The 26,525-nt window shown below is 39.9% G+C and overlaps 1 protein-coding gene across 5 annotated transcripts in view; it reads left to right on the plus strand.

The window, feature by feature from the left end:
* The window catches only part of scaf8 (SR-related CTD-associated factor 8), a 179,715-nt gene that overhangs the window by 82,961 nt on the left and 70,229 nt on the right, over positions 1 to 26,525 (plus strand). For 2 of the 5 annotated variants that reach the window (XM_078229954.1, XM_078229955.1), the window contains exons 4-5: positions 5,574 to 5,735; positions 15,917 to 16,073. The exons of 1 other annotated variant lie outside the window; for it this stretch is intronic. In XM_078229954.1, the coding sequence (XP_078086080.1) occupies positions 5,574 to 5,735; positions 15,917 to 16,073 (319 nt within the window). The remainder of the gene's footprint in view (positions 1 to 5,573; positions 5,736 to 15,916; positions 16,074 to 26,525) is intronic. 2 more of the 5 variants (XM_078229956.1, XM_078229957.1) reach the window with 1 other exon arrangement.

A 26,525-nucleotide genomic window follows, 5' to 3' on the forward strand; every position in this document is an offset into this window, starting at 1 on the left:
TATCCCCAATAACCTTTTATTCCCTTGCCTAACAAGAATCTATCCTTTTGTTCCCTTGCCTAACAAGAATCTATCTACTTCTGCCGTAGATACTCAATGTCCTTTCCTCCATCACCTTCTGAGGCAGAGTTCCAAAGTCTCACAATCCTCAGAAAAAAGTTTCTTCTCTCTGAGCTAAAAGGATGGCCCTTAAGTTTAAAACAGTGCCCCCTCGTTCTGAACTCACCCTCAAGAGGAAGCATCCTTTCTACATCCACCTTGTCAAGACCATTCAGGATCTTCTGTTAGCTGATAATGTTTTTCTTAATTCTTGGGTACTATGTCTCTACTTTTAAATTTGCAGTCATCATTGCTCACCTCAAAAAAAATAATTGGTACCACCATCCGTGCAAATTAGCCCACCATCTCCAGTGTCCCTTTGATGCAGTTAATCATACTGTCATCTTCCAATGCCACGCCACTTGTCCAGCTGAAAAGGACTACATGCATCTGATTCCATTCTTATCTAACATTTTCTTCCTGCTCCTGTAGTTTACATTGTGACATGAACTAAAAACAGTGTTAGTTCTCACATGTACACTGATGACTCCCAAGTCTACCATCTCCCCTTTCAGCTTTTCCACTAAATTGTCAGTTTACTTTTCTGACATTCAATACTGGATGAGTAGGCATTGGGAAAACTAAAACCATTGTCTTCAGTCCCCAGCAGTTTTCTGACTGCTGATTTCAACCCCCTCCCTGGCTATTGTCTGGAGCAGAACCAATCCTGCCACAATCTTGTTTGCAATTCTGATGTCATATTTGATCCCAAAATGAGATTACAACACACTGAATCATCACTACCGACTACCTGTTTTCACCTCCATAATATCATCCAAATCGGTCTCTGCCTCAGGTCATCTTCCGTCGAAACTCTCATGCATGTCTTTATCACTTCCATGCATTCCTAGTTAACCTTCTAAATTCTACCCTCTGTAAACCTGAAGTCACCCAAAGCTCTACTGCCCAGTGCCCTTGGTTGCACCAAATACCATTCACTCATCGTCCCAGTGTGCACCAGTCTATATTGGCTCCCTATCAGTCGATGCCTCAATTTTTTCAAACTCCTCCATGGTGTGTCTCTCTCTCTCTCTCTAATCTCCTTGAAACTCGCACCCCTCCAAAATATAAACCCTCATTTAGCTCCAAACTCTGAGCATCCCATTTTAATTGCTCCATGTTGGTGGCCATACATTTAGCTGCCTAGGCCCTAAACCATGGAATTCCCTCCCTAAACCTCTTCATCTCGCTCCTCCTTTCAGATGGTAAATAAAACCTGCAGTCAAGCTTTTGACCGCCTGACCTTCGTGCTATGCTTCACAGCATGCCTCTGAAGACCTCTGGGACTTTTAATGTTTAAGGCACTTTAAAAATGCATGTTTTTTGTTGAAAAGTGAGACCGATGAATTGAATTGACAGCCAGCAATAACAAAAAATGTATGCCAATCAAATTCTACCCCCCTCTCAAAAAAATCATCCTTTAGGCTATCAACAGGGACCATATACTAACTCTTGCGAATAAAGTTTATAATGCTGAAAAGTTACAAGCAAATTATTAGTTTTTGTTTAAGTTTAAGGTTTTCTGTTTTAGAAATTTAAAAATGTCCTTGTTTCAATCTGAGCCTCCAAATTTTTACAGGTGTTAAGCTGTATCTGTTTATCTGAAGCAACCCCAGCTGGCAGACTGTAGTTCACAATCTGTTGCATTGCATACAGTTTTAGATATTTTAATGATTCACAGCAAGTTTAGAGCATTTCATTATTGCCTTTGCTGCCCCATCAAATAGAAAATTACAGAGTACAGAAGTTTTCTGTCAAACAATGCAAAGACAACTTTTTCTTGTGGATCTATCAGGAAGCATTGTAAAAGCACCATGCACATACACAGCTATAGAAAAATTTGAAGTCGGGAATCATGTGGACAGGTTTTTTAATATTTGTATTTGTCGATCTCCCAAGGTGTGCCAGGTGGGGGAGTCAAGACCTCGAGCAGCATTTAGTAGATGAATTGATTGGAGGTTGAGGGATAATTAGATCAGAGCATGCTAATTAAACTCTTGTCTTCTGTTTAGTCATAATTTGCATTTTTAATTTTGACAGTAAAAAGATGCAGAATAGGAGTTTCTCTGCAATACAACTGAGGAAATGGGAGAGAAAAGGCGGAAGTACTACAATGTTTGGGTTAAAGTTATACTTAAAAGATGCATGGATATGTGCAATTTTCATTTGAATATTCATACAAGAATTTACAGTGGTGTGATTGGCAGAAGTATATGCAGAAGTAAGATTTGTAATACTGTAAAGATATGGTATTGTATGTACTGTAAATTGTTACAGAAGTTGCATCTTTTTGTTATGTTGATCTGAATGATAGTTTGAATTCTGGACATAGTCGGTAGTACCTGGAAGTCCTGAATGATCAAATGTGGAGTAATATGGTTACATTTAAAATGTTCCTCACTGAATACTACTGCAACATTGTTTAAGAAGGGAAAGGGATGAATAAAAATAGATGTGGGCTTTGCGCACTGGAACCTTTAGCCAGAAACTGCTCCTCTGTTAGTTGTTAGTGCAAATACATACCTTTCAGGAAGCAATCGAAAATGGAGAGACCTCTTTCAATGTTGAGGTGCATTTTGTCCTCTTGAAACAGTGTATTTTGCAACACCCTGTGAGCTGAAGAACACTGTACATTACGTATACTTGAAGAAAGTTGAATCAGAAAAGTATAGCTTTTTTCTATTTTCAATGTTTGAAAATGACTGTCGCAGGCAGAAATAAGTCAAATGTCACATTTTTAAGCTTGAATATGCAATTTAGTCCTAACAATTTGTTAAAATAGATCTCAGCAAAAACCCCTGAGAAAGGGCTGAAATGGAAAGTACAATTTTCACCAGTCAGATTGCTCATTGTTTTGACTGTCTTATTAGTAGTCTGGAGGAGTAATATGGAAAGCATTAACTCTGTTTCTCTCCCCACAGATGCTGCCAGACCTGCTGAGTTTTTCCAGTATTTTTTGTTTTTATTTCAGATTTCAGCATTTTGCTTTGGTTTAGCCCTATAAATAATTTATTTATATTTATTGAAAGAATCACAGCAATATTTTAAAGAGAATAATTCTTCCCAGCGCTCCTAGCTATTATTAGTCCCTGCAACGACGAAGTCATATTTTCTTAATCTGCTACTTCTGATCATTTTAACACAGATTATTTGGTTAATATTGTGTTCCTGTTTGTGAGAGTTTGCTATCCACAAATTGGTTGCCACATTTCTGATATTACAATAGTGACTGCCCTTCAAAAGTGCATCATTGTAAAATGTTTTGGGATATTCTGAGATCATGGAAGATTGTTACATATAAAATCTCTTTTTTAGCAAACCTAAAAAATGTAAGATTTTCCCTAAAATTATTAGATAATTGTTCCACATTCTTATTGCTTCTGCAGACCATTGTGTCTTGAAGGCCTGTCATTCACATTGTTTTCGAGCTTGCAACTTTATTTTTCTTTACGTCTAAACATTGATGAGCAGCCATGGCGTTTAAAGCTATGCAGAATCTTAATGACTTTGATACACTGTGTCTCTATTTTTCACACTTAGTCGTAGTTCACTTAGTTAGCCACAGCTCATCTGCTGCTGAAATTCTGGTTCATGTCTTTGGTACCTCTTGCTTGAATATTCCAATGTATTCCTGGCTGGTCTCCCATATCCTACCCTCCGTAAACTTGAGATTATCCAAAACTCTGCAACCCATTTTTAAACTCTCAGCAGGCCTCGTTCACCGTCATCCGTGTGTGCACTGACCAACAGTGGCCTCCGGCCAAGCAACACCTTGATTTTAAAATGATCGTTCTTGTTTCCAAATCCCTCCATGCATGGTGCCCCTACCTCAATCTCTGAAATCTCCTCCAGACTCATAACCCTCCAAGATAAAAGCATTCAAGAGGCGAATGGATTGTTATCTGGAAAGGAAGAATTTAAAGGGCTACAAGGAGAAAGCAAGGGAGTGAGACAATGGATATCTGGCACAGGCAATGCTGTAACAATTCTATGATTCTCCCTGATTCTGACTTCTTGAGCTCCCCTACGTTTAGTCGCTCTACCGTTGTGGTTGCGCCTTCAGTTGCCTCAGCATAAACTTTCAAGTAAACACTCTACATCTCTCTGCCTCTACCCCATATTTGTCCCTCAAGGCGCTCCATAAAACCCACTAACCTAATAGCTCCTTGTGTGATTTGGTGTGTATATTTCATATTTTAATGCTCCTGTTAAAATGCGCCTTCTGTTTTTATGTTAAAGGTGCTATATAGTGCAAGTTGTTATAGCTTGGCCTCTGTTATCCCAAGTCTGTTTCATTTTCAGTTTAAATTTGAGCTCTATCAATTATTATTGTATAAAATGTAAATGCAAGAAATAAATGCAAACATGAATTGTGAGGACCGGGCTTCAAAAGGAGATGAAAAGAAAAATAAAGGGGGGAAGCAAGAGAAAATCAATTAATAGATGCTGAGCATTATAACTGAAAATGTGTACTGCATATTTTTGGGAAAAAAACTTATAATGATAAACCCTGGACTGTCACATGAGCAGTGCCATGGAAAATCTATATATGTAGGATAAATTAATTCAATGCAGTCATTACAGTCAAATTTAAAAATGGTTCTATACTTTACAAACAAGGAAACATTTACCAAATCTGTTTTTCCTTTGTTCAGATGCCCAAAATTTAACATTTTTATCCACATTAAGCACACTGAGATGTCACTGTTTTACTGCACTAGCTTTTCTGTTATGCTGCAATCTACTGTTATTTGACTATCACTGAGATGCAAATTGGTGTACGGCAATGGTAATTCTTTCAACAAATCTTCCAATCACTGTTGATTTTTTTGAGATGGGAGTGTAGCATTTTTTAAAAACAGTTACTACTGCAGGAGCTTTGTAGACACTAAAAATAAATTGTTACCTGGAAATAATACCAAATCAGTACGGTATAACTTTATTGCGGGGAAAAATTCCATACAAAAGAATAAAATAACGTGATTAGCAGCAGTATGTGGCATATTTTTGGCCTTCAATGCAGAAAACTGAAACACTTTTTAAAAAAAAATATTTTCCAATTTATTTACATTTCTATTCATTTGCTATTAATGTGTTAGTATTTTTTAAATAATAGTCTTTGGTTAGTAATACCTTTTCCTCTTTTTAAAAAATTTCCAGCCAAGAGGACAGAGAGGTGGTTTGCTCTGAAGGGTCTTCAACTTTTAAGCTGCTTCTGGGAATCTATGCTGTAATTTACTTTGATTTTTTCCCCTCCGTGTAGGAAGGTACTAGACTTCAGTTAGCACCTAATTTAGGTGGCACAAACAAAATTGATAGCACCCCATGTGGGGAGGTGGCTTAATCGCACGTCATTCCATTCCTGACATTTTCCTGGTGTACAGATCAGTGTTGCAGATAACTATAAAATTCCAAAGTAAATTGGACATCACCTTATTAAAGTGCTTCATTTGTATTTAAATATATATTTGCAGTGTAAACCAGAATACAAAGTCCCAGGGCTGTATGTTATCGACTCAATTGTGCGTCAGTCTCGCCATCAGTTTGGTCCAGAAAAGGATGTGTTTGCGCCCAGATTTTGCAAGAACATCAATACAACTTTCCAAAACTTGTACAAATGTCCTGCTGATGATAAGGTATGTGATTTTCTTTCAGTCTGTATAATGTATGCTGATTTAGTACACAGTAATAAAATAATTTTATTCTTTTTAAGTGTTTGAGTTTAATGAATCCAGCCCAGCTTGTACTATTTTTGTAATTAAACCACACCGACTGATCCATTTATTTATCAAATATAGCCCAGCTAAAGCTAGGATAATTTAGAATTTGAATCTTAAGTTAATCAATCTTTAATTTGCTTAGCAAATTTTAATTTAAAATTTACTAGTCTTCAAGTGGGCTTCTGCTTAGACAGTACCAACGTGGGGAAAAGTAAATTCCAAAAAGAGGAGAACTAGCAGTGACAAATACTGGACCTCAGACCCAATGATCATAGCATGGTATTGATAATGGTGCTGGTGTCTGTAGGAAAATTTGCAACAATTTAAAAGTGGAACTACCTCTTTTTAAAAACAATCAGAGAAAATAACATTTTATTGCAATGAACATAAAACGTATAACTACACATGGGTGTTTTTTCATTTGGCTCAATGATCCACTGAAAGAGAGTTCCGAGAATTGCATTAAACAGAACAACTCAATAATTGATGGTGCATGTGGTCTAAAATCCATTACAATTTGCATCACTGCATGCATAGTAATTTAGTTAAAATATGACACATTTCCTTTAGGATAGAGGCTAATATTTACACATTTTAATTTAGAAAAAATAGCACTACACAGCAATGTTTGCGTAAAGCACGTACCTTTGCTTTATGTGCATGTTACTTTAATAACAGTAGGAAACACAACTATATGGATGGAAACCAATGGAATCTGGCAGCAGTCAACAAAATGACTTGCACTTGGAACCCTGATTGGCCTCATGGGGCCTCTGGGCAGCAAGTTGCCCACCACTGCTATAAATAATCTTGAGACTGATTCCTCAGTCTTTGCATAAACGCATCCCCAAAATCACATGAAATCTGAAGGATCACAGGACTTGAACACAAATTGTCCATCCAGCTATAGTGCCAATTGGAGAATAACATGTTGGCTGGATGTAAGAGTGTGTAGAGGAGCTGACATAATCAGTGATCACTGTAGGGTAATAGCAAAGTTCAAGATCAAGCTGAAGAGGCAGAATTAATCAATGACATTGAGGAGATTTGATTTCAGCAATCTGGATGACAGAATTACTTTCAGAAACACGTTTGATATACTGGCTGACTGCATGCCTGGAACAGTAGATTGGTGGGAGAAACTGAAGGAGCAATGAAAGCAGCAGGGGAAGCGCTACTAGGATACAGAAAGTCTTTGAAGGAAGTTTGGAGACACATGCAATCTTAAAGCAGAAAGGAAGGTACTTATCAGAAAAGACAGAAAAGTGAAACAGGAAACACTGTCTTCCTTGAAGGCTATGTAAATAAAAACAGGTGAAGAGGATCAACAAACAAATACAAGAGGCAGAAGATGCTGCTGCCTGCAGTAACATCTTTACTTTGGAAAACTTATAACTGCCATTTTCTGGTAGTCCAAAACACTGCAGTTGTGAATAACATTTGACAATATGGAAGCACAAGCATGAACTTGCATCTTGACATTTTATAACTGGATGCAACATGCTGCCAAAATGACGATGTCTTATATTGTGTAAACATGTATGCAATTATGTTAGATATTTAGTAAAAAATAGTTTCTTCGATATTGGATAAACCTAATATTTGTATTTTTTAGAATCAAATCTAGGCTCTTCCTAATCTGTGATTTTATTACTGCATTTTATCCATGTAACCATTGGATAAATCAATTTCCCAGGACCACCTTTAGTATTATTTCCAATAGTGACTCTGGGAATAAGGAACACAGTTAGTTTACTAACCACAAAATGATTAATTTTCTCTTAAGCCTCTTCTGCTTTTCTCCTCTAAAACAAAACAAAATATTGCAGAAATTGGAATGAAACCAAAAAATGCTGGAAATACTCAGCAGATCAGGCAACGTCTGTGAAGAATGAAATATTTGACGTTTCCAGTTGATGACCTTTCATTTCTTTTATTGAGATCTGATGAAAAGTAATTGACCTAAAATGTTAACTCTGCCTCTTTCTCTACAGATGCTGTCTTTCTACTCTAATCCCATCTACATGTTCGCTCTATCATTTTATATGGTTTATTTTTAAATACATTTTCAATTCCATTTTAAATGTCCTCAATAACCACTTGTGGTGAAATTCCATGTTCTAATAATCCTTCGGAGAAAAGTTCTAACTTTCCTCCATGTTGTTCTTGTGATAATTCTCCATCTATATCCGTTGTTCCTGATTGAACAGCAGTTAAAACAAATCTTTCATTGCCCCGACGAAGCTTTGCATAATTTTGAAATTGCTATTAGATTTTTCCCTTTAACCTCTGTTCCCATAAAAGAACTCTGCAGTTTTCAAAAGTGCAATCATAGCAAATTAGTGCTTTCATCAGTAAATGAGGGCTGACAACAGGTGGAGTAGAAGATTGCAGAGTGCTTCTTGTAGGTTATTTAAGTTTGCAGTCTGAAGCCCACTGTAAGCACCTGCAGTTTGAATCCTCAGCCATGGGTCCTTTGGCTCAGGATTTTTGTATGCAGGATATATTCCTGAGCAAAGTCTTGAGGCTCCCAAATAAGTTCATCTTTTGAGTCAAATCTAATGTCAGTTCTTTTCCTTTCCTGATTTCAGCCACTCTATTGGAGCATGAAAACTTGAACAGATATCCCAAATGAGGGAGACAAACAAAGATATATGAAGTAAATAAACTATTTAAATAAAATTCTTGAACCGGGCCTGATCAAGCTAATATGCACACTTCCACTGACAAGTTATAATACCTAGTTACTCAAGACTAGTTAATGCTCATAATTTTCTTTATCATACTTTATCCTTTTCACAAATTGTGCAAGAAGGGAGTACAGTCTTCTAGTCTGCTCCTTTAAACATTGAAAATGGAATCTTGAGAGCAATGTTTCGGATTTTTGCATTTCCTCTTACTCATGCCAAGCATGCCCTTCTGTGCAATGCCTGCATTACTTCCATGCTGGGAATCTAGAGTCCATAGAATCAAAGAGTAACACCTTGGATGTTGAGGGAGTGTGTTAAAATTTGGAACTTGGGTGTCCGATCCAGTAGCCTGGCACTTTGCATAGATCACATTCAGCCAAAGTTAGCTGGGCACATTGTGGTAAAAATTAATATACATTTTGTTCATTTTTCTTAGTGTACAACAGTTGCAGTGAATACCAATTTCTAGGTGTGAGGTCCTAAACTCTCGAATGTCGTGTCAATTTTGTCAAAAACATAGATCTTCATTCTACTTGGGTCTACCTGCCGACAGCCTGAAATCTACATTGAATCAAAGACCAGATCAGCCCTATGCCTCTTTCTGGGCCATTTCATAACATATGTGAAAAGTTTTGTCTGCTAGTTCCAGTTAGTTTTTTCAGTCATAAGCAGTATCTAAAAGGGTGGCTTGAGGCCATTTAAAATGTGTTAGGGAAAGATTTACCACTTCCCCTTCTGTGGAGCTTGGAGGAGCAAGAGGGTTCATAACATAAGAAATAGGAGCAGGAGTAGGCCATCTCGCCCCTCGAGCCTGCCCCGCCATACAATAAGATCATGGCTGATCTGATAGTGGTTTAGTTCCACTTACCCGCCCGCTCCCCATAACCCTTAATTCCCTTATTGATCAGAAATCTATCTACCTGTGACTTAAACATATTTGATGAGGTAGCCTCCACTGCTTCAATGGGCAGAGAATTCCAGAGATTCACTACCCTCTGAGAGAAGAAGTTCCTCCTCAACTCTGTTCGAAACTGACTCCCCCTTATGTTGAGGCTGTGTCCTCTAGTTCTTGTTTCCTTTCTAAGTGGAAAGAATCTCTCTGCCTCTACCCTGTCTAGCCCCTTCATTATCTTGTATGTCTCTATAAGATCTCCCCTCAGCCTTCTAAACTCCAACGAGTACAGGCCCAATCTACTCAATCTCTCCTCATAAGCTAACCCCCTCATCTCCGGTATCAACCTGGTGAACCTTCTCTGTACTCCCTCCAAGGCCAATACATCCTTTCGCAAATAAGGGGACCAAAATTGCACACACTACTCTCGTTGCGGCCTCACCAGTACCTTGTACAATTGCAGCAAGAACTCCCTGCTTTTATACTCCATCCCCTTCGCGATAAAGGCCAACATTCCATTTGCCTTTTTGATTACCTGCTGCACCTGCAAACTGAGTTTTTGCAATTCATGCACAAGGACCCCCAGGTCCCTCTGCACAGTAGCATATTGTAATTTTTCACCATTTAAATAATAGTCCATTTTACTATTATTCCTTCCAAAGTGGATAACCTCACACTTGTCAACGTTATACTCCATCTGCCAGATCCTCACCCACTCACTTAGCCTATCCAAATCTCTCTGCAGACTTTCCGCATCCTCCACGCAATTCGCTTTCCCACTCATCTTTGTGTCATCCGCAAACTTTGTTACCCTACACTCAGTCCCCTCCTCCAGATCGTCTATGTATATGGTAAAGAGGCCCCAGCACCGATCCCTGTGGCACGCCACTAGTCACCAACTGCCAACCAGAAAAGCAGTTCCATTGCACTACTGGGGGCCACTGTCCGCCTGTACTCGGTCCTCGTCTATCTCACTCCTTCATGTATTGGAGCTTGTGATGTAAAGTAAGGACATGCTTTTCTGCTGCTGCAGCAGCATATTTTCAGGATACTGTTATCCTGGGCTGTTTCAGATTGAGATGCCAGTCTAGAATGGCAGGACACTGGGTATGTATGGTCCTGACCATACAGCCCACAAAGAGAGAATTATAGACTCACTGCATGGAAGAGGCCAAAGTGTCCATGATGCTGCTCTGAAAGAGTAATTTAGCTATTTCCACCCCTGTCCCTTCCCTGTGGTCCTACAAATATTTCCTTCTGTTTTCTTTCTGCTTTGGAAGCTACAACTAAATCTCTCTCCATCACAGGCTTGGGCAATGCATTCTAGATCCCAACCACTCACTACGTTAAAAAAAAGCTATTCTTCATGTCACCTTTGGTACTTTTACCAATACCATTACCAAATTAATGTCCTATGATTCTTGAACTTTCAGCTAATGGGAACAGTTTCTTTCTATATACTCTGTCTGTCTGGCTGGGGGATATCTAGAACCACGGGATCCTGTCTCAGAATAAGAGGTAGGCCATTTGGGACTAAGATGAGGAGGAATTACTTCGCTGAGGGTGGTAAATCTTTGGAACTATACTTTGGCGGGCTGTGGAAGCTCAATTTAAGTATGTACAAGATAGAGATTGATAGATTTCTGGATATTAAAAATATCAAGGGATATAGGGATAGTGTGAAGAAATGACATTGTGGTAGATCAACCATGATCTAGTTAAATGGCGGAGCAGGCTTGAGAAGCCGAATACCCTCCTCCTACTCTTATTTCCTTTGTTCCTATGTTTTTAGCCTGAAATGGAACTATATCATTATATCACCCTCATCAACCGTTTCTGCTTCCTCATCAAAAAATTCAATTAAATGCGAGTTGTCGGGGGGTCATATGATGCAAGCGCGAAAATAGCTATTTCCATGATCTCTGATGCTACTCATCCTTTCATTTATTGAGCACACGCAGCCCATACTTACCTAATCCTTGAGTGAGAACTCCATATATCCTTGAAGATTTCTGGCGAAACATTGATGACCAAATTCCAAGGAATATTAAGAGAATCATCGATAAAAGAGAGTAGTCATATGTAACTGCGGTGGAGCCGACTCCTCAATATGGCGATTTAATCTGCAAACAGACTCTCGTTTCGGCACTCGAAGGCATTACAACTGATGACTGTTAATATTATTAGTCATTGATGAGAAACTTGGCTCATTAGTGCAGAATATCAGTGCTCATGCTATGGAATTACAGAAAGGCTTGATGAAGCAAAGGAGAAAATTCTTACTGCCGAAAATGCAACTTCCTTGGTAGAGGCCTGCTTACAATCCTTGGAAAAGTGGCTACATGGTATGTCACAATTTTTGAATGATCTGGAGAACTGAAGCCGGAGGAAAAATGTCTGGGTTTTGGTTTACCAGAAAGATCTGAGGATAAGCTCCCAGTTAAATTCTTTGAGGGCCGGCTACCACGTTTTCTTAATCTGGATACGAAAGCTGAGCATATTAAGTTGGAAAGGGCACATCGTGCATATTCTGTTTCTGAGGCCTCGGGGCAGTCAGTGATCCTGGCCCATAATAATGCGTTTTCGTAACTTCAGAGATCGCCAAAGAGTATTGAAGGCAGATGTAACGGGGCCTTGCTCTATAATGGAGTGAGGGTCTCTTCCTTCCAAAATTTCTCGGCAGTGATTCAACAGAGGCACAAGTGGTGTTTCAATGAAGTTAGAAAATACTGAAGGCTATCAAAGTGAAATATGCCCTATTGCAACTTGCTACATTGAGGGTGGTATTCGACAAGTCTAGAAAGACTTTTGACAATCCTGCTAAGGCCGTGCCTTTGTGAACTCCATGGAAGGCATTAATTTGTCGTAATAATCTGTAGTTTACTGTAACTTCTGGATTCCCCTTGTCATTATAATTCCCTCCTGATTCTTTGTTCATTATATTGACGGGTGATCTAACAATTGGAACACTATAATGAGTTGTTTTTATCCTTAAGAATACCAGGAACTTCCACTTGTCTATAATGGAAAACAACTCTCAGCGCGCTCTTTCTAGTTAAGGAGTGCGCTGTGCAGGTTGCATGGCACTATGGCTGTGAGATAATTATACATCTTTTCTTTTTCTTGTTTGTACATTTATAAATGTGGCTAGTCTCCTTTGATCTAATCATAAATACTTGATTTGATTTCATTGTCACATGTACTGGGATACAGTGAAAAGTATTTTTTCTTACGCTATACAGGCAAAACGTAGTACATAAAGGGAAAAGGATAGGGTGCAGAATATAGTGCTGCAGCTACAGGTGAGGTGAAGAGAAAGATCAGCATAATGTATGATAGGACCGTTAGGGACAGCAGGGAAGAAGCTGTTCTTGAGTCTGTTGGTATGTATTTTCAGACTTTTGTACCTTTTTCCCAAGGGAAGAAGGTGGAAGGGAGTCGGTCCGGGCTGCATGGAATCCTTTATTATCCTAGCTGCTGTCCCGAGGCAGCAGGTAATGTAGACTGAGCTAATGGATGGGAGGCTGGTTTGTGTAATGGACTGGGCTATGTTCATAACCCTTTGTAGCTTTTTGCAGTCTTGGCCAGAGCAAACTGATGCAACCGGACAGGATGCTTTCTAAAGTGCATCTGTAAAAATTGGCAAGTGTCATAGTGGACTCCCTGAATTTCTTTAACCTTCTGAGAAAGTAGAGGCGTTGGTGAGCTTTCTTAACAATAGTATTGACGTGAAGGGTCCAGGACAGATTGTTAGTGAGCTGAACTCCGAGGAACTTGAAGCTGTCATCTTTATCACCGTTTATGTAGATGGGCGTGTCCTCCACTACGTTTCCTGAAGTCAATGACCAGCTCCTTCATTTTACTGACATTAAGGGAGAGATTATTGTTGTTGCACCAGTTCCAGATTCTCTACCTCTTTTCCTGTACTCCATCTCATCGTTGTTTGAGATTTGGCCCACTATAGTGGTGTCAGCAGCAAACTTGAAAATGGAGTTGGAGTGGAATTTGGCCACACAGTCATAAGTGTATAAAGAGTATCGTAAGGGACTGGACTGAGGAACAGCCTAGTGGGGTTCCGCTATTGAGGATAATTGTGGAGGAGGTGTCATTGCCTATCCTTACTTCTGCACCCTATCCTTTTCCTTTTCCCCTATGTACTTCATGAGCAGTATGTTTTGCCTGTATAGTGTGCAAGAAACAATACTTTCCACTGTATCCCAGTACATATGACAAAATAGAATCAAACATTGCAGCCTATGGGTTAGGAAGTTGAGGATCCAGTTTCAGAGGGAGGAGAAGAGCCCCAGGCCACGGAGTTTAGAGATGGGTTGTGTTAGAATTATATGAGTAGTGCCACTGCTGGGAGGTGTGTGAGTGGCTTAAGTCTTAATGGGAGAAATTAGAATGCAGGTAGGGCATTCAGCACATGTCCTTCTTGTGGTATATCATGCTTCCTCTTTTGAGGGGGAAATTCCTTGATATAATGATGGAAAGTTTGTAGGTATAGCCCTACAGGTCCTTATATTTAGTGAGGAGTACCCCTTAGAAATGATGACTTAACATTTCTTTATTTTGGGGTTAAAGAATCATTGGTTCCTGCAAAGGTACAGACAAGTCTTCTGTCCAAGAAAAAGTCTTTATAATGCAATGGCACCTCGGATATAGTTGGAGACGGGGAGGTATGTTTTAGTGCATGCCCGAGCAGGGTGTGCAAATCTCTGGCAGGTAATTTTTATTTTTGCTTTGTGTTCATATCCTATATTCTCTTTGGCTGAATAAGAAATGGCAGTAGCTACTTTGGAATGTGCAGGGAATACACCATCCTATTGACCAAAGATTTTGCCTTTCCTTAAAAAGGAAAAAGTTGACGTGGCTTAATTGCAGGAAACTCATTTAGATGATGGGGAGCACCTAAAACTGTGTGCTTCCTTGTTATCTTTTGAGCAACTATGTCAACAATTTGATATGAGATTTGATATCCCAGGATACTCATTTTTCAGATATCTACAACTCGAGACTTTATCTTTAAGAAGACATCTCTGCACCTTGATGCAGGTGGGAAAAGTCCTGATAGCCACGGAACTTGAGCAATTAATCTGCAAGTTTTAAGACACTTTATGTCCTAGATCCTCTGCGAGTATACTCGAGACTCTGCCGTCTTGGGGGGAAAGACGTCACAGTGAATATTAATGAGGAAACTTGGGACACTATAAGGGAAAGCGTCAATAGAATCTCGGTCTGTAATAGAACTAAGCGGCTTAATATATTACGCTGTCTGCCTATTATACCAAGCATAAGACACCAGATTGACCTTACCATATACTTGCTGTGCTGAAAGTGCAAAATAGTCAGGGGAGACTACACTCAGTGTTTGGTCCTGTATCAAGATTAAATCCTACTGGCCTGGTATACTTGAAGAGCTTGAGAAGAAATTTGATACGGCCTTAGAATTTGCTCCTTTGTTTTCAATTCTGAGGCTTCCAGTTAGAAAGATAATTGATGGTAATGAAAAAAGGCTGCATAATATCCTTCATTTGCAGCACAGAAGAATATCTTCTACTCCTGGATGAGTGATAAATATTCTTCAGTTCAGAATTGGCATAAAATTATCAGAGAATATATCCCAATACAATCCCAAACCTTTACACTCCAATCCAAATTGGATGCGTTTCGAAAAGTATACGATCCCTAATATATAGGTTCCGTGATGTCTGACTTGCTTTTACAAGGTTTTCCATTAGCTATGTGGCACTGTCTTTATCATCCTGTGCGTGAGGATATGCACTATTTTGCCATGTTTCCATGTCTTTATTCTCTTTCTTCCTCCCATCTCACTTGTCCTTTAAATCTTTTTGTATAAATGGAAGTGCCAGCTATAATGAACAAGCTGAACCAACTATGTTGGCGCCCTCTGTCGTTTTCTGTATTCATATTTGGAGAACATGATGTGGAGATGCTGGTGTTAGACTGGGGTGGACAAGATGAGAGGTCACACGACATCAGGTTATAGTCCAAAAGGTTTATTTGAAATCACAAGCTTTGGGAGTGCTGCTCCTTTATCAGGTGAAGCAGTGCTCTGGAAGCTTGTGATTTCAAATAAACCTGTTGGAATATAACCTGGTGTTGAGTGACCTCATATATGGAGAAATTATGCTGTACGGTACCAGTTTTGAGGGTATGTTGTGTTACTTGTAAAACTGGAAAAAAATCTTAAAATGTTTTTTAAAAACATGATTTGTCTTTTGGGGTATTTACTTGAATGCATATAGAACATTCTGGATATAGCAATGTGTAGAGACCTTATCTTGTGACAAGTTCTCACATTTGTCTAGAATGGTTTAAATGCTATTGCAAAACATTCTTGATCTGACAGGTCAGAGAAAATCTTAATAGGAAAAAGGTAAACCTTGGTAAGAACAGAGATTACCAGGTTCCGTTCAGATTTCAGTTCATTTTTTTAAGGACTTTTGTTCATATTTAAGTACTGACTAATGGCAGATTTGTGTGTTTTACAGAGCAAAGTGGTACGGGTACTGAACTTGTGGCAGAAGAATGGAGTGTTCAAAAGTGAGATCATACAGCCACTTCTAGACTTGGCAGCAGGGATTCCACCACCTTCTGTCACCCCTGCTGTTGCCAGTACTGCAGCAACTGTGAGCAGTAACACACCAGGTAATTGTCTTGCAACTGTAGTTTAACAGAATATGTACAAAAATAATTTTGTTTGAATTGTATATGCATCAGAATACGCTTGCTATAACTTTTTTCATTGATCTGTGACTATGCAAACTTGTCAGGATGACTGAAAAGTGTATGTATTTGTGGTATAATCGATCCCTTGCAATTTCCTGTGCCTTCAAGAGATAAAGCGATCATACAGAACAGACAATAAGAAAACATGGTTCACAGTGATACCTCTGGGAAAAATGTGACTGGAAAAATTCCCTCTTTGGTTTGTTGTAAACGCTACTGCCTGGCAACCATATCAGCAATAACATGGAGTAGTCACAACCAACCTTTCGCATTTAAAAAAAAAAATCCCGCAAGAAATTGGGGCAGGAGGAGACCATATGGCCTGTTAAGTCTGTTCCACCATTCAGTGCAATCATGGCTGACCTTGGGCTTCAGTTGTACAATCCTGCCTGATCCTTTGAATCCCTGAGAGACTGAAACTCTGTCTATTTGAGCCTGGAGCATCCACAACTCTTGAGATGTAGAAAGTTTCAAAGGTTCACCATTCTTTGAGTGGAGCAATTATTCCTCATCTCTGTCCTAAATGATTGGCCCCTTTTCCTGAGACTGTGCCCCATGTCATTGGTTCCTCGGCATCTACCACTATTAAGCCCCCCCTCAAACTTTTGTAGGTTTCAATGATATCACCTTCGTTCTTTCGAAACTCGGGAAATATAAGCCCAGCTTATTCACAAACTCCCATCATAGGATAACCCCCTCATACCCTTTTAATGAATCTTTGCTGCACTGCTTCCAGTGCAAGTATACATTTTCTTCAATGTGGAGATCAAAATTGCATGCAATATTGCCGATGTGATCTCACCAAAACCTTATGTAATTGTAGCAAGACTTTGTTATTCCTGTACTCCATGGTTAGTAAGTTTGTAGATGACACCAAGATTGGTGGCACAGTGGACAGTGAAGAAGGTTATCTAGGATTGCAATGGGATCTTGATCAATTGGGCCAGTGGGCTGACGAATGGCAGATGGAATGTAATTTAGGTAAATGCAAGGTGATGCACTTTGGTCCTTCGAACCAGGGCAGGACTTACTCAGTTAATGGTAGGGCATTGGGGAGAGTTATAGAACAAAGAGATCTAGGGGTACAGGATCATAGCCCCTTGAAAGTGGAGTCACAGGTGGACAGAGTGGCGAAGAAGGCATTCGGCATGCTTGGTTTCATTGGTCAGAACATTGAATACAGGAGTTGGGACGTCTTGTTGAAGTTGTACAAGACATTGGTAAGGCCACACTTGGAATACTGTGTACAGTTCTGGTCACTATTATAGAAAGGATATTATTAAACTAGAAAGAGTGCAGAAAGATTTACTAGGATGCTACCGAGACTTGGTGGTTTGAGTTATAAGGAGAGGCTGGATAGACTGGCTTGTTTTTCGCTGGAGCGTAGGAGGCTGAGGGGTGATCTTATAGAGGTGAGGAAAATAATGAGGGGCATAGATCAGCTAGACAATCAATATCTTTTCCCAAAGGCAGGGGAATCTAAAACTAGAGGGCATAGGTTTAGGGTGAGAGGGGAGAGATACAAAAGGGTCCAGAGAGGCAATCTTTTCACACAGAAGGTGGTGAGTGTCCGGAACAAGCTGCCAGAGGTGGGTACAATTTTGTCTTTTAAAAAGTTTAGACAGTTACATGGGTAAGATGGGTATAGAGGGATATGGGCCAAATGCGGGCAATTGAGACTAGCTTCGGGGCTTAAAAAAAGGGGTGGCATGGACAAGTTGCTGTAAACCTCTATGACTCCAATCCCCTTGCAATAAAGATCAACATTTGCCAATCAATATCTTGCTGTACCGGCATGCTAATTTCTGTGTTCCTTGTAAAAGCACATCCAAGACTCTGAACATCAACACTAACTTATTTCTATTCTTATGACTGAGGTGGACTTCATACCTCCCCACACTATGTGCAAGATTCTCCATCTTGTCCGTGGTCATGCAGCTGCCAACGAGAATGGAGAATTTGACATTCAGTCAAAACTCCATTCACTGCAGCGGCAGCGGAAAATCCCAGCTATGGACAAGTAGGAGGTTTTCAGCATATATCTATCCATCATCTTATTGCCCTCTAACCTAACATGTTTATTTCGCTTTTCAACCTTTGTGTCCTCTCCACGGGCCACCTTTCACCTAGTTTGGTTTCATCAGCAAACTTTGATAACATAAGGTGTAGGATGAAAAGTAGACCATTTGGCCTATTAAGTCTGCTCCGCCATTCAGTGAGATCATGATCCTCAACTCCACTTTCTGCCACCGTATCCCCATAACCCTTGATTTCCTTACTGATCTAAAAAAATCTTTCTATCTCAGCCTTGAACGTGTTTAACAACCCAGCCTCGTCAGCCTTCTGTGGTTTTAAAAAAAAATTCCACCAATTCACTGCCCTCTGAGAGAAGCAATTTCTCCTCATCTCTGTCTTAGATGGGTGACCCCTTACTTGGAGATTAAGCCCTCTGGTCCTGGACTCTCCCAGAAGGGGAAACAACTTCTCAGCATCTACCTTGTCAAGCCCCCTGAGAATCCTGTATGTCACAATAAGGTCACCTTTCAATCTTCTAAACTCCAGTGAATACAGGCTGAACCTCAACCTCTCCTCATTAGAAAATCCCTTCATAACCAGGATCAACTTAGTGAACCTTCTTTCAATCGACTCCAATGCCAGTATATCTTTCCTTAGATAAAGGGACCAAAACTGTTCACAGTATTCCAGGTGTGGTCATGTATAGTTTTATACTTAATTGAAATAAAGGTCAACATTCCATTTGCCTTCCCCATTACCTGTTGAACTTGCATGATAGCTTTTTGTGATTTATACATGAGGACAACCCCCCGCGCTCCCCCCCCCCAATCTCTCTGCTGCAGTTTTCTCCATTTTTAAATAACATTCAGTTCCCTTATTCTTCCAACCAAAGTGCATCACTTCTCATTTTCCTACATTATATTCCATCTGCCAAGTTTTTGGTATGTACTTATCCTGTTTATATTCTTCTGTCAACCGTGTCATCCTCACTGCTTGCCTTCCCACCTTTTTTGTGTCATATGCAAACTTGGCCACTGTATATTCACTTCCCTCGTCCAAGTCATTAACATACATTGTAAATAATTGTAGCCCTGGAACTGATCCCTGTGGCATACCACTAGTTACAGGTTGTCATCCTGAAAATGCCCTCTTATCCCAACTCTCTTGTCTTCTATTAATTAGCCAATCCTGTATCCAGGCTAATAAAGTACACGCAACACTCTTAGCTTATTAAGTAACCTTTTGTGCAGTGTCTTATCACATGCTTTTTGGAAATACCAAGTTTGTTGCCTCTACTGGTTTCCCTTTATCTATCCTGCTCATTACCATCTCGAAGAATTTAATTTGTCAGGCATGATTTTCCCTTTGTGAAGCTATGCTGACTCTGCTCCATTACATTATATAGTTCTAAATGCTCTGCTATTGCATCCTTTATAATGATCTCTACCATTTTCCCAGTGACCGATGTTAAACTAACTGGCCTATGGTTAGTTAACTTTTTTTTGTTTACCTCCTTTTTTGAATAAAGGCATTGGCAATTTTCCATTCCTCTGGGACTTTTCTAGAATTTACTACAGTGCATCCGCATTCTCTCTGGCTACTTTCTTTAATATCCTAGCATGCAACCCATCAGGTCTTCCCATTAGTTTCCTAGTACTTAGTGATAGTTATTGTATTTATTCCCCCACCCTTGTCCATTGATTATTTAGTATGCTTTCTACTGTTTTCTACCGTGAAGACAGATGCAAAGCATTTATTAATTCCTCTATCATTTCCTATTTCCTCATTATTACTAGTCTTATTCTCTAAAGGACCTATGTGCACTTTGGTCTATCCCTTCCTTTTTTAAATTTAAAGAAGCTCTTAATATCTGTTTTAATATTGCTTACTAATTTATCCTCATGGTTTATCTTCTCCCTCTTTATTTTTTTGTTATCTTTTGTTGCTTTTTAAAACTTTCCCAATCCTCCAGCTTACCGCTGATCTTTGCCGCATTGAATGTTTTTCCTTTCAGTTTTATCACTATCCTAACTTCCTTCGTTTAACATGGTTGATTTATTCCTTTCCTAGAATCCTTCTTCCTCACTGGGATATATCTCTGTTGTGAGTCATGTACTATTTTCATCAACGTCTGCCATTACTGATCAACTTCATTTCTGCTAAACTCTTTTCCCAGTCCACTCCAGCCAACTCTGCCCTCATTTCTTTGTAATTACCCTTATTAAAGCTTAACACAGTTGTTTCTGACCCATGTTTCTCACTCTCACACTGAATACTAAATTCTACCATGCCAAGGTCACTGTTTCCTTGGGGATCTTTTACTCTGGAATTGGTTATTAAACCTGCCTTATCACATAATGCCTGATCCGAAATACTCTAATCCCTGATTGAATCCACAACATATTGTTCCAGGAAACTATCCCAAATACACTATGAACTTTTCCTCATGGCTCCCTCTGCCAATGAGGAATTTAAAGTCAGTAAGAAGGCTCACAACACCAGGTTAAAGTCCAACAGGTTTATTTGGTAGCAAAAGCCACTAGTTTTCGGAGCGCTCGCTGCTCCTTTGTCAGGTCCACAATTTAAAGTCACCCATGATTAATGTACTGCCTTTTTTACATGCCTTCATTATTTCCTGATTTATTCTCCGTCCTACCATATAGCTACTGTTAAAGAGTCTATACACTACTCCAATAAGCGCCGCCTTCCCCTTATTATTTTTAGCTCCACCCATATGGATTCCACATCTTCTGATCAAGGATCATTTCTTGCTATTGTACTTATTCCATCTCGTATTAACAAAGCTACCCCACCGCCCTCTCCTTCCTGCCCGTCCTTATGAAAAGTTACCCCCGAATATTTAGTTCTTGGCTTTGATCTCCTTGTGTCCACATCTTCATAATGGTGATGAGATCATACCCATTAACCTTGATTTGTGCCATTAATTCATTTATTTTGTGCCGAATCCTATGTGCATTTAAGTAAAGAGCTATTAATTTTACCTTTTTGCCACTTTTTTCCCCCTTTGACCCTATTTGCTGATTTAAAAAAAAAATGTTGTACACTCTGTCCCTTCCTGTCACACTCTGGGTATCATTACCTAAAGAGCTACTTTGCAATGCTGCCATATCCTTCTGCTTTGTAAGCCTACGTATCCCCTCCTCAGAACCACCACTGCCCCTCACCCCCCTCATTTAGTTTAAAGCCCTTTCATCTTTCCTAGTTATTGGGTTTGCAAGAACATTCTCTCTCCAAATCATTAATATAGATTGTAAATAACTGAGGCACAAGCACTGGGACATTCCACTATTCATTGCTTACTTATATAAAAAGTCCTGTTAATGCCTATTCTCTGCTTTTTATCCATTAATTGACCCATGCTAATATAATGCCTCCAACTCCATGAGTCCTTACCTCTCTTATTAACCTTTTCAACTCCTTCCAGGATAAACTTTTTCTTGTGAAGAAAGGTTGAACAGTTGGCATCTATTACCACCATTTGAGCTTAGAAGAATGAGAGGTGATCTCATTAAAGTATATAAAATCCTAAAGGAATTTGATGGGGCAAATACTAGGAGGATAGTAGAGATTAGAACTAGAGGAATCAGTTGAAGAATAAGAGGTCTTCCATTTGAAATGGGAAGAATTATTTTTCTCTCAAAGGGCCATGAATTACCTTCACCTGTAAGTAACGGAGACTGGGTCATTGAATTTATTCAAGATAGAGTTAGACAGATTTTTGACAGACAAGGGAGCATCCGTTTATAAGGGCCAACGGGAAAAGGAAGTTAGAACATAGAACAGTACAGCACAGAACAGGCCCTTCGGCCCACGATGTTGTGCCGAGCTTTATCTGAAACCAAGATCAAGCTATCCCACTCCCTATCATCCTGGTGTGCTCCATGTGCCTATCCAATAACCGCTTAAATGTTTCTAAAGTGTCTGACTCCACTATCACTGCAGGCAGTCCATTCCACACCCCAACCACTCTCTGCGTAAAGAACCTACCTCTGATATCCGTCCTGTATCTCCCACCACGAACCCTATAGTTATGCCCCCTTGTAATAGCTCCATCCACCCGAGGAAATAGTCTTTGAACGTTCACTCTATCTATCCCCTTCATCATTTTATACACCTCTATCAAGTCTCCCCTCAGCCGCCTCCGCTCCAGAGAGAATAGCCCTAGCTCCCTCAACCTTTCCTCATATGACCTACCCTCCAAACCAGGCAGCATCCTGGTAAATCTCCTCTGCACTCCTTCCAGCGCTTCCACATCCTTCCTATAGTGAGGTGACCAGAACTGCACACAATATTCCAAATGTGGTCTCACCAAGGTCCTGTACAGTTGCAGCATAACCCCACGGCTCTTAAACTCCAACCCCCTGTTAATAAAGGCTAACACACTACAGGCCTTCTTCACAGCTCTATCCACTTGAGTGGCAACCTTTAGAGATCTGTGGATATGGACCCCAAGATCTCTCTGTTCCTCCACAGTCTTCAGAACCCTACCTTTGACCCTGTAATCCACATTTAAATTTGTCCTACCAAAATGAATCACCTCACATTTATACCAAAATGAATCACCTCACATTTATACCAAAATGAATCACCTCACACAAGTTGAGAGCAAAACCAGATCAGCCATGATCTTAAATGGCAGAGCAGCCTTGAAAAGCTGAATGACCTGCTCCTAAGTCTTATGTTCCTATGTGTGGCACTTTATCAAATACCTTTTGGCAATCCAGCTATACAACATCTACTAATTCCCCTTTATCCACCCAACTAGTTACATCCTCAAAGAAATCTGTTTAATTAGGATTTCCATTTAATAGTAAATCATACCATGTTTTTCTAAGTGTGTTGTTAAGACTTCCTTAATAATAGATTTGAACATTTTCCCAACAACTGATGTTAGGCTATCCGGCCTGCAGTTCTCTGTTTTCTCTCTCCCTCCTTTTTTGAAAGTGCTGTAACATTTGCCAATTTCCAATCTGCTGGAACTGTTCTGAGTCTAAAGAATTTTTGAAAATCCTAGGTAGTGCATCCGTTGTCTCTGCGGCTAGGTCTTTTGGAATTCTAGGATGTCAGCTATCAGGTCCTAGGGTAACATAATTTTCTCCAATTTTTTTTCTGCTGTTAATCATTTCCTTCATTTTCATACTATTTGACCAAAAGAGAGTTTGCTCTCTCTTTCTTGTATAAAACGTGTGTTTTCTACTGTGAAGATAGACAAAACATTTATTCAATGTCTCTACATTTCGTCATTCCCCATAATTTTTCCTGCCCCTGCTTCTAAGAGACCAATGTTTACTTTAGCTACACCTTTTTATATATTTGCTAAAGCTCTTACAATCTGTTTTTATATTCTTGGCTAGTTTACTGGGATTCTGTTTGTTCCTTTTCAGTCAGCGTTTTGGTGGCTCAGTTATTATGTTACTTTTGTTACAAGCTCCAATAATTCCTTGTTCAATAATCTGCCCATTTGTACAACTATTATTATGGGGCCTTTAAAATACCCCCACAACTCTCCCCATAGTCTGGTTTAACTGGAGCCTATCCAATAGAATAATTTTCTGTTTCCTGGCTATTTATGCCAGTGTCCCATGAATAAAAACCCCTCCTTCCCAAACTACTCTTGGAGCCACTCATTTAATTCTCTAATCTGTATGACCCTCTGCCAGTTGTCATGTGTCTCAGGTAACAATCCAGCGATGATTACCATCAATGTTCTATGTTTTAAATTTGACCCTAACTCTTCAAATTTTCTTGGATGGAAATAGGAGTGGTGTTCTGCTGCTATGTTGTTGGTTCTCATGTGGCTTGTAACAACTGAATCCTTTCTTCTCCTACACCCAAGTTCCTTTCCAGCCGCAAGGAGATGCCCTTGACACTGGCACCTGGCAGGTGAAACAGTGTTTGGAGCTCCCGGTCACAGCTGCAGAGAGCAGTACCTAAACTCCATTTTACATTGTCTCCGATCACTACTACATTCCTGTTCGCACTTCCCACTTAAATGACAGCCTTCACCATGGTCAGTCTGCTCATCCAGCTTGTAGTCCTTGTAAGCACTTTGTACTTGCTGGACAAAGTCAGGGGCTGAGGTTCCTCCATCACTACATTCTGATTCTCTATACAAGCCTGACTCTCAAACAGACCCACCTGTTTCTGACCATTGACATTAACCTAAGGGATATTTACTGCCTCCTGGAACAAAATAGCTGGGTGATTTTTCCCCTCCCTGATGTCCACAACTCAGACTCTAGCTCTGCAACTCCAGGCTAAAATTGTACAAGTTGCAGACACTTATTGTACTTGTGGTTTAGTTGTCCAGGATTGCAGTGCATTCCAAATATTCCCACGTGTTGCAGTCATGACATACCATCAGCCCTGCCATTTCCGCCCAACCTTTATTTATTTAATTAGTCGATTAGTTAAAATCTACAAGAGCTAAAGTAATAGAAAGTTGCACTCTCCTAGCTAGGAGTTAAAGGAAGAAAATTCACAAACTGCTGGAGGCTGAGCAAAAAGTAGAAAAAGGTGCACCTCTAACCCCCTTGCATCGAATTCCCAACTATACACTCTGACTCCATCTCACTCCAGAATATGCATCTCTATGCATCATCATACTCCTTACTCCCCTCAAAGATGTGTTTAGATCATGATTAGAATACCAGTTATTTGATCATGGCTGCATTGACCCGCAGCCAGATTTTACAAGCATTTCCTGGTTGGTAATTTACTCACCAAGCAGAAATTAAAACTATGACCTCTGGCTCTGTTTATTTAAGAGTAGTTAATTGCCTGGTAGTACAGAACTTGGAATATTGTTGAAAAGAGAAACATGTAGCCAAAGCTTTTTGTCTTGCACTCATCAGAACAATGATAATTAATGCTATTGGACAAAAGGGTGCTGATTGGTTGGCAAGTCAACTATGATTGGCCAAGGCGCTGCCATGGAGAAAGCAACAGGGAACCACAGGCTCTCCAATTTGCTGGATAATTCAGTGCAAAGCTTGAAGATGTTCCTTTTGTTTGCAGAGACTGGGTACCTGCATACCAATATATGTCACTTTCTAGCAAATGTAAATGAGGAATAGTAGACGTCAAAATAGATGTAGGGTTCCATGTACACAGGTCAATAAAATGTTGTTGTCAAGTACAAAAATAATTATGAAGGCAGTTGGAATGTTAGCTTTTGTAACTAAATGCCTAGCGTACAAACCAGGAGGAGGTTTTGCTGCAGCGTTACACAGCCTTTTTTAGACTATAATTGGAGTACTGAATTTAGTTCTGCGCACTACATTTTAGGAAGGTACCTTGGCCTGGGAAGAAGTGCTACACAGATTCACCAAGTGTTATCAAACTCCAAGAGTTAGATGATTAAAGATATTACATAAACTCACCTTGTATGCCTGGAATATAGAAGGCTTGAGGGGTAATTGATTTAGGTTTTTTAGAATTTTGAAAGGAATTGATCAGGTAAATAGAAACTTTTTCTGCTGAATCTGGAGTCTAGGACAACATCACATAACCATAAAATCAGAGCCAGGGCATTCAGGAGAGAAGTTATGAAATGTCTTCATGCAAAGGACAGGAATGAGAAATTTGCACCAATTTGCAGAACTCCGACTTTTCAAGTATGGAATTTTACCTTGGAAATGATTTCCCAATCTCTGTCTTTCCATAATTGTTGGTGAGCTCGACCTCAATCTCGTGTTTTCAACCAGGTTTCAACCAGGTTGTCTCTTGGACACAATCCGTGAACTCTTGTCTGGGGAGCCCTGTTGCAGTTTGCGTCCAGAAATGAACCCCAGCCGATGTCAGTAAACTTTGTGCAGACTGTTTTTGGTTGCCGTCACTTATCCCATCGGCAAGAAATGCTCTACTGCTGGCTGCTTGATGGACTGTAGGTTTCATAGGCGGTTGGGGTGAGGGAACAGCAGAATTCCGTCTCTGCAGGATTCAACGGGCCTGAGGTGGGGAGTGGTGTGATGAGGGAGCAGCACGGCCCAAGCCTAATGCAGAGGTCATTTATTTTATCTGGAAAATTTGCAAGCTAGCTGCAGGGGATGAACATGATGATGTCAAAATTGGAAATGCCCAAAGCTGGTGAGGTGCTGTGCATTATTTAATAATTTATTAAGTCATAAGTGAGATATTTAAACTTGCGCATTGGGAGGGGACATGTGAAGGTTGATGGCTTCAGACCTCCAGCAAAATGAATTACAGAATTATTTGCTGCATTAAAAAAGCTAACAGTTTTTAAAATGTGGAGATGCCGGCATGACTCACCTGATGAAGGAGCAGTGCTCCGAAAGCTCGTGATTCCAACTAAACCTGTTGGACTTTAACCTG

This window comes from Mustelus asterias, chromosome 15, assembly GCF_964213995.1.
Source record: "Mustelus asterias chromosome 15, sMusAst1.hap1.1, whole genome shotgun sequence".
NCBI lineage: Eukaryota > Metazoa > Chordata > Chondrichthyes > Carcharhiniformes > Triakidae > Mustelus > Mustelus asterias.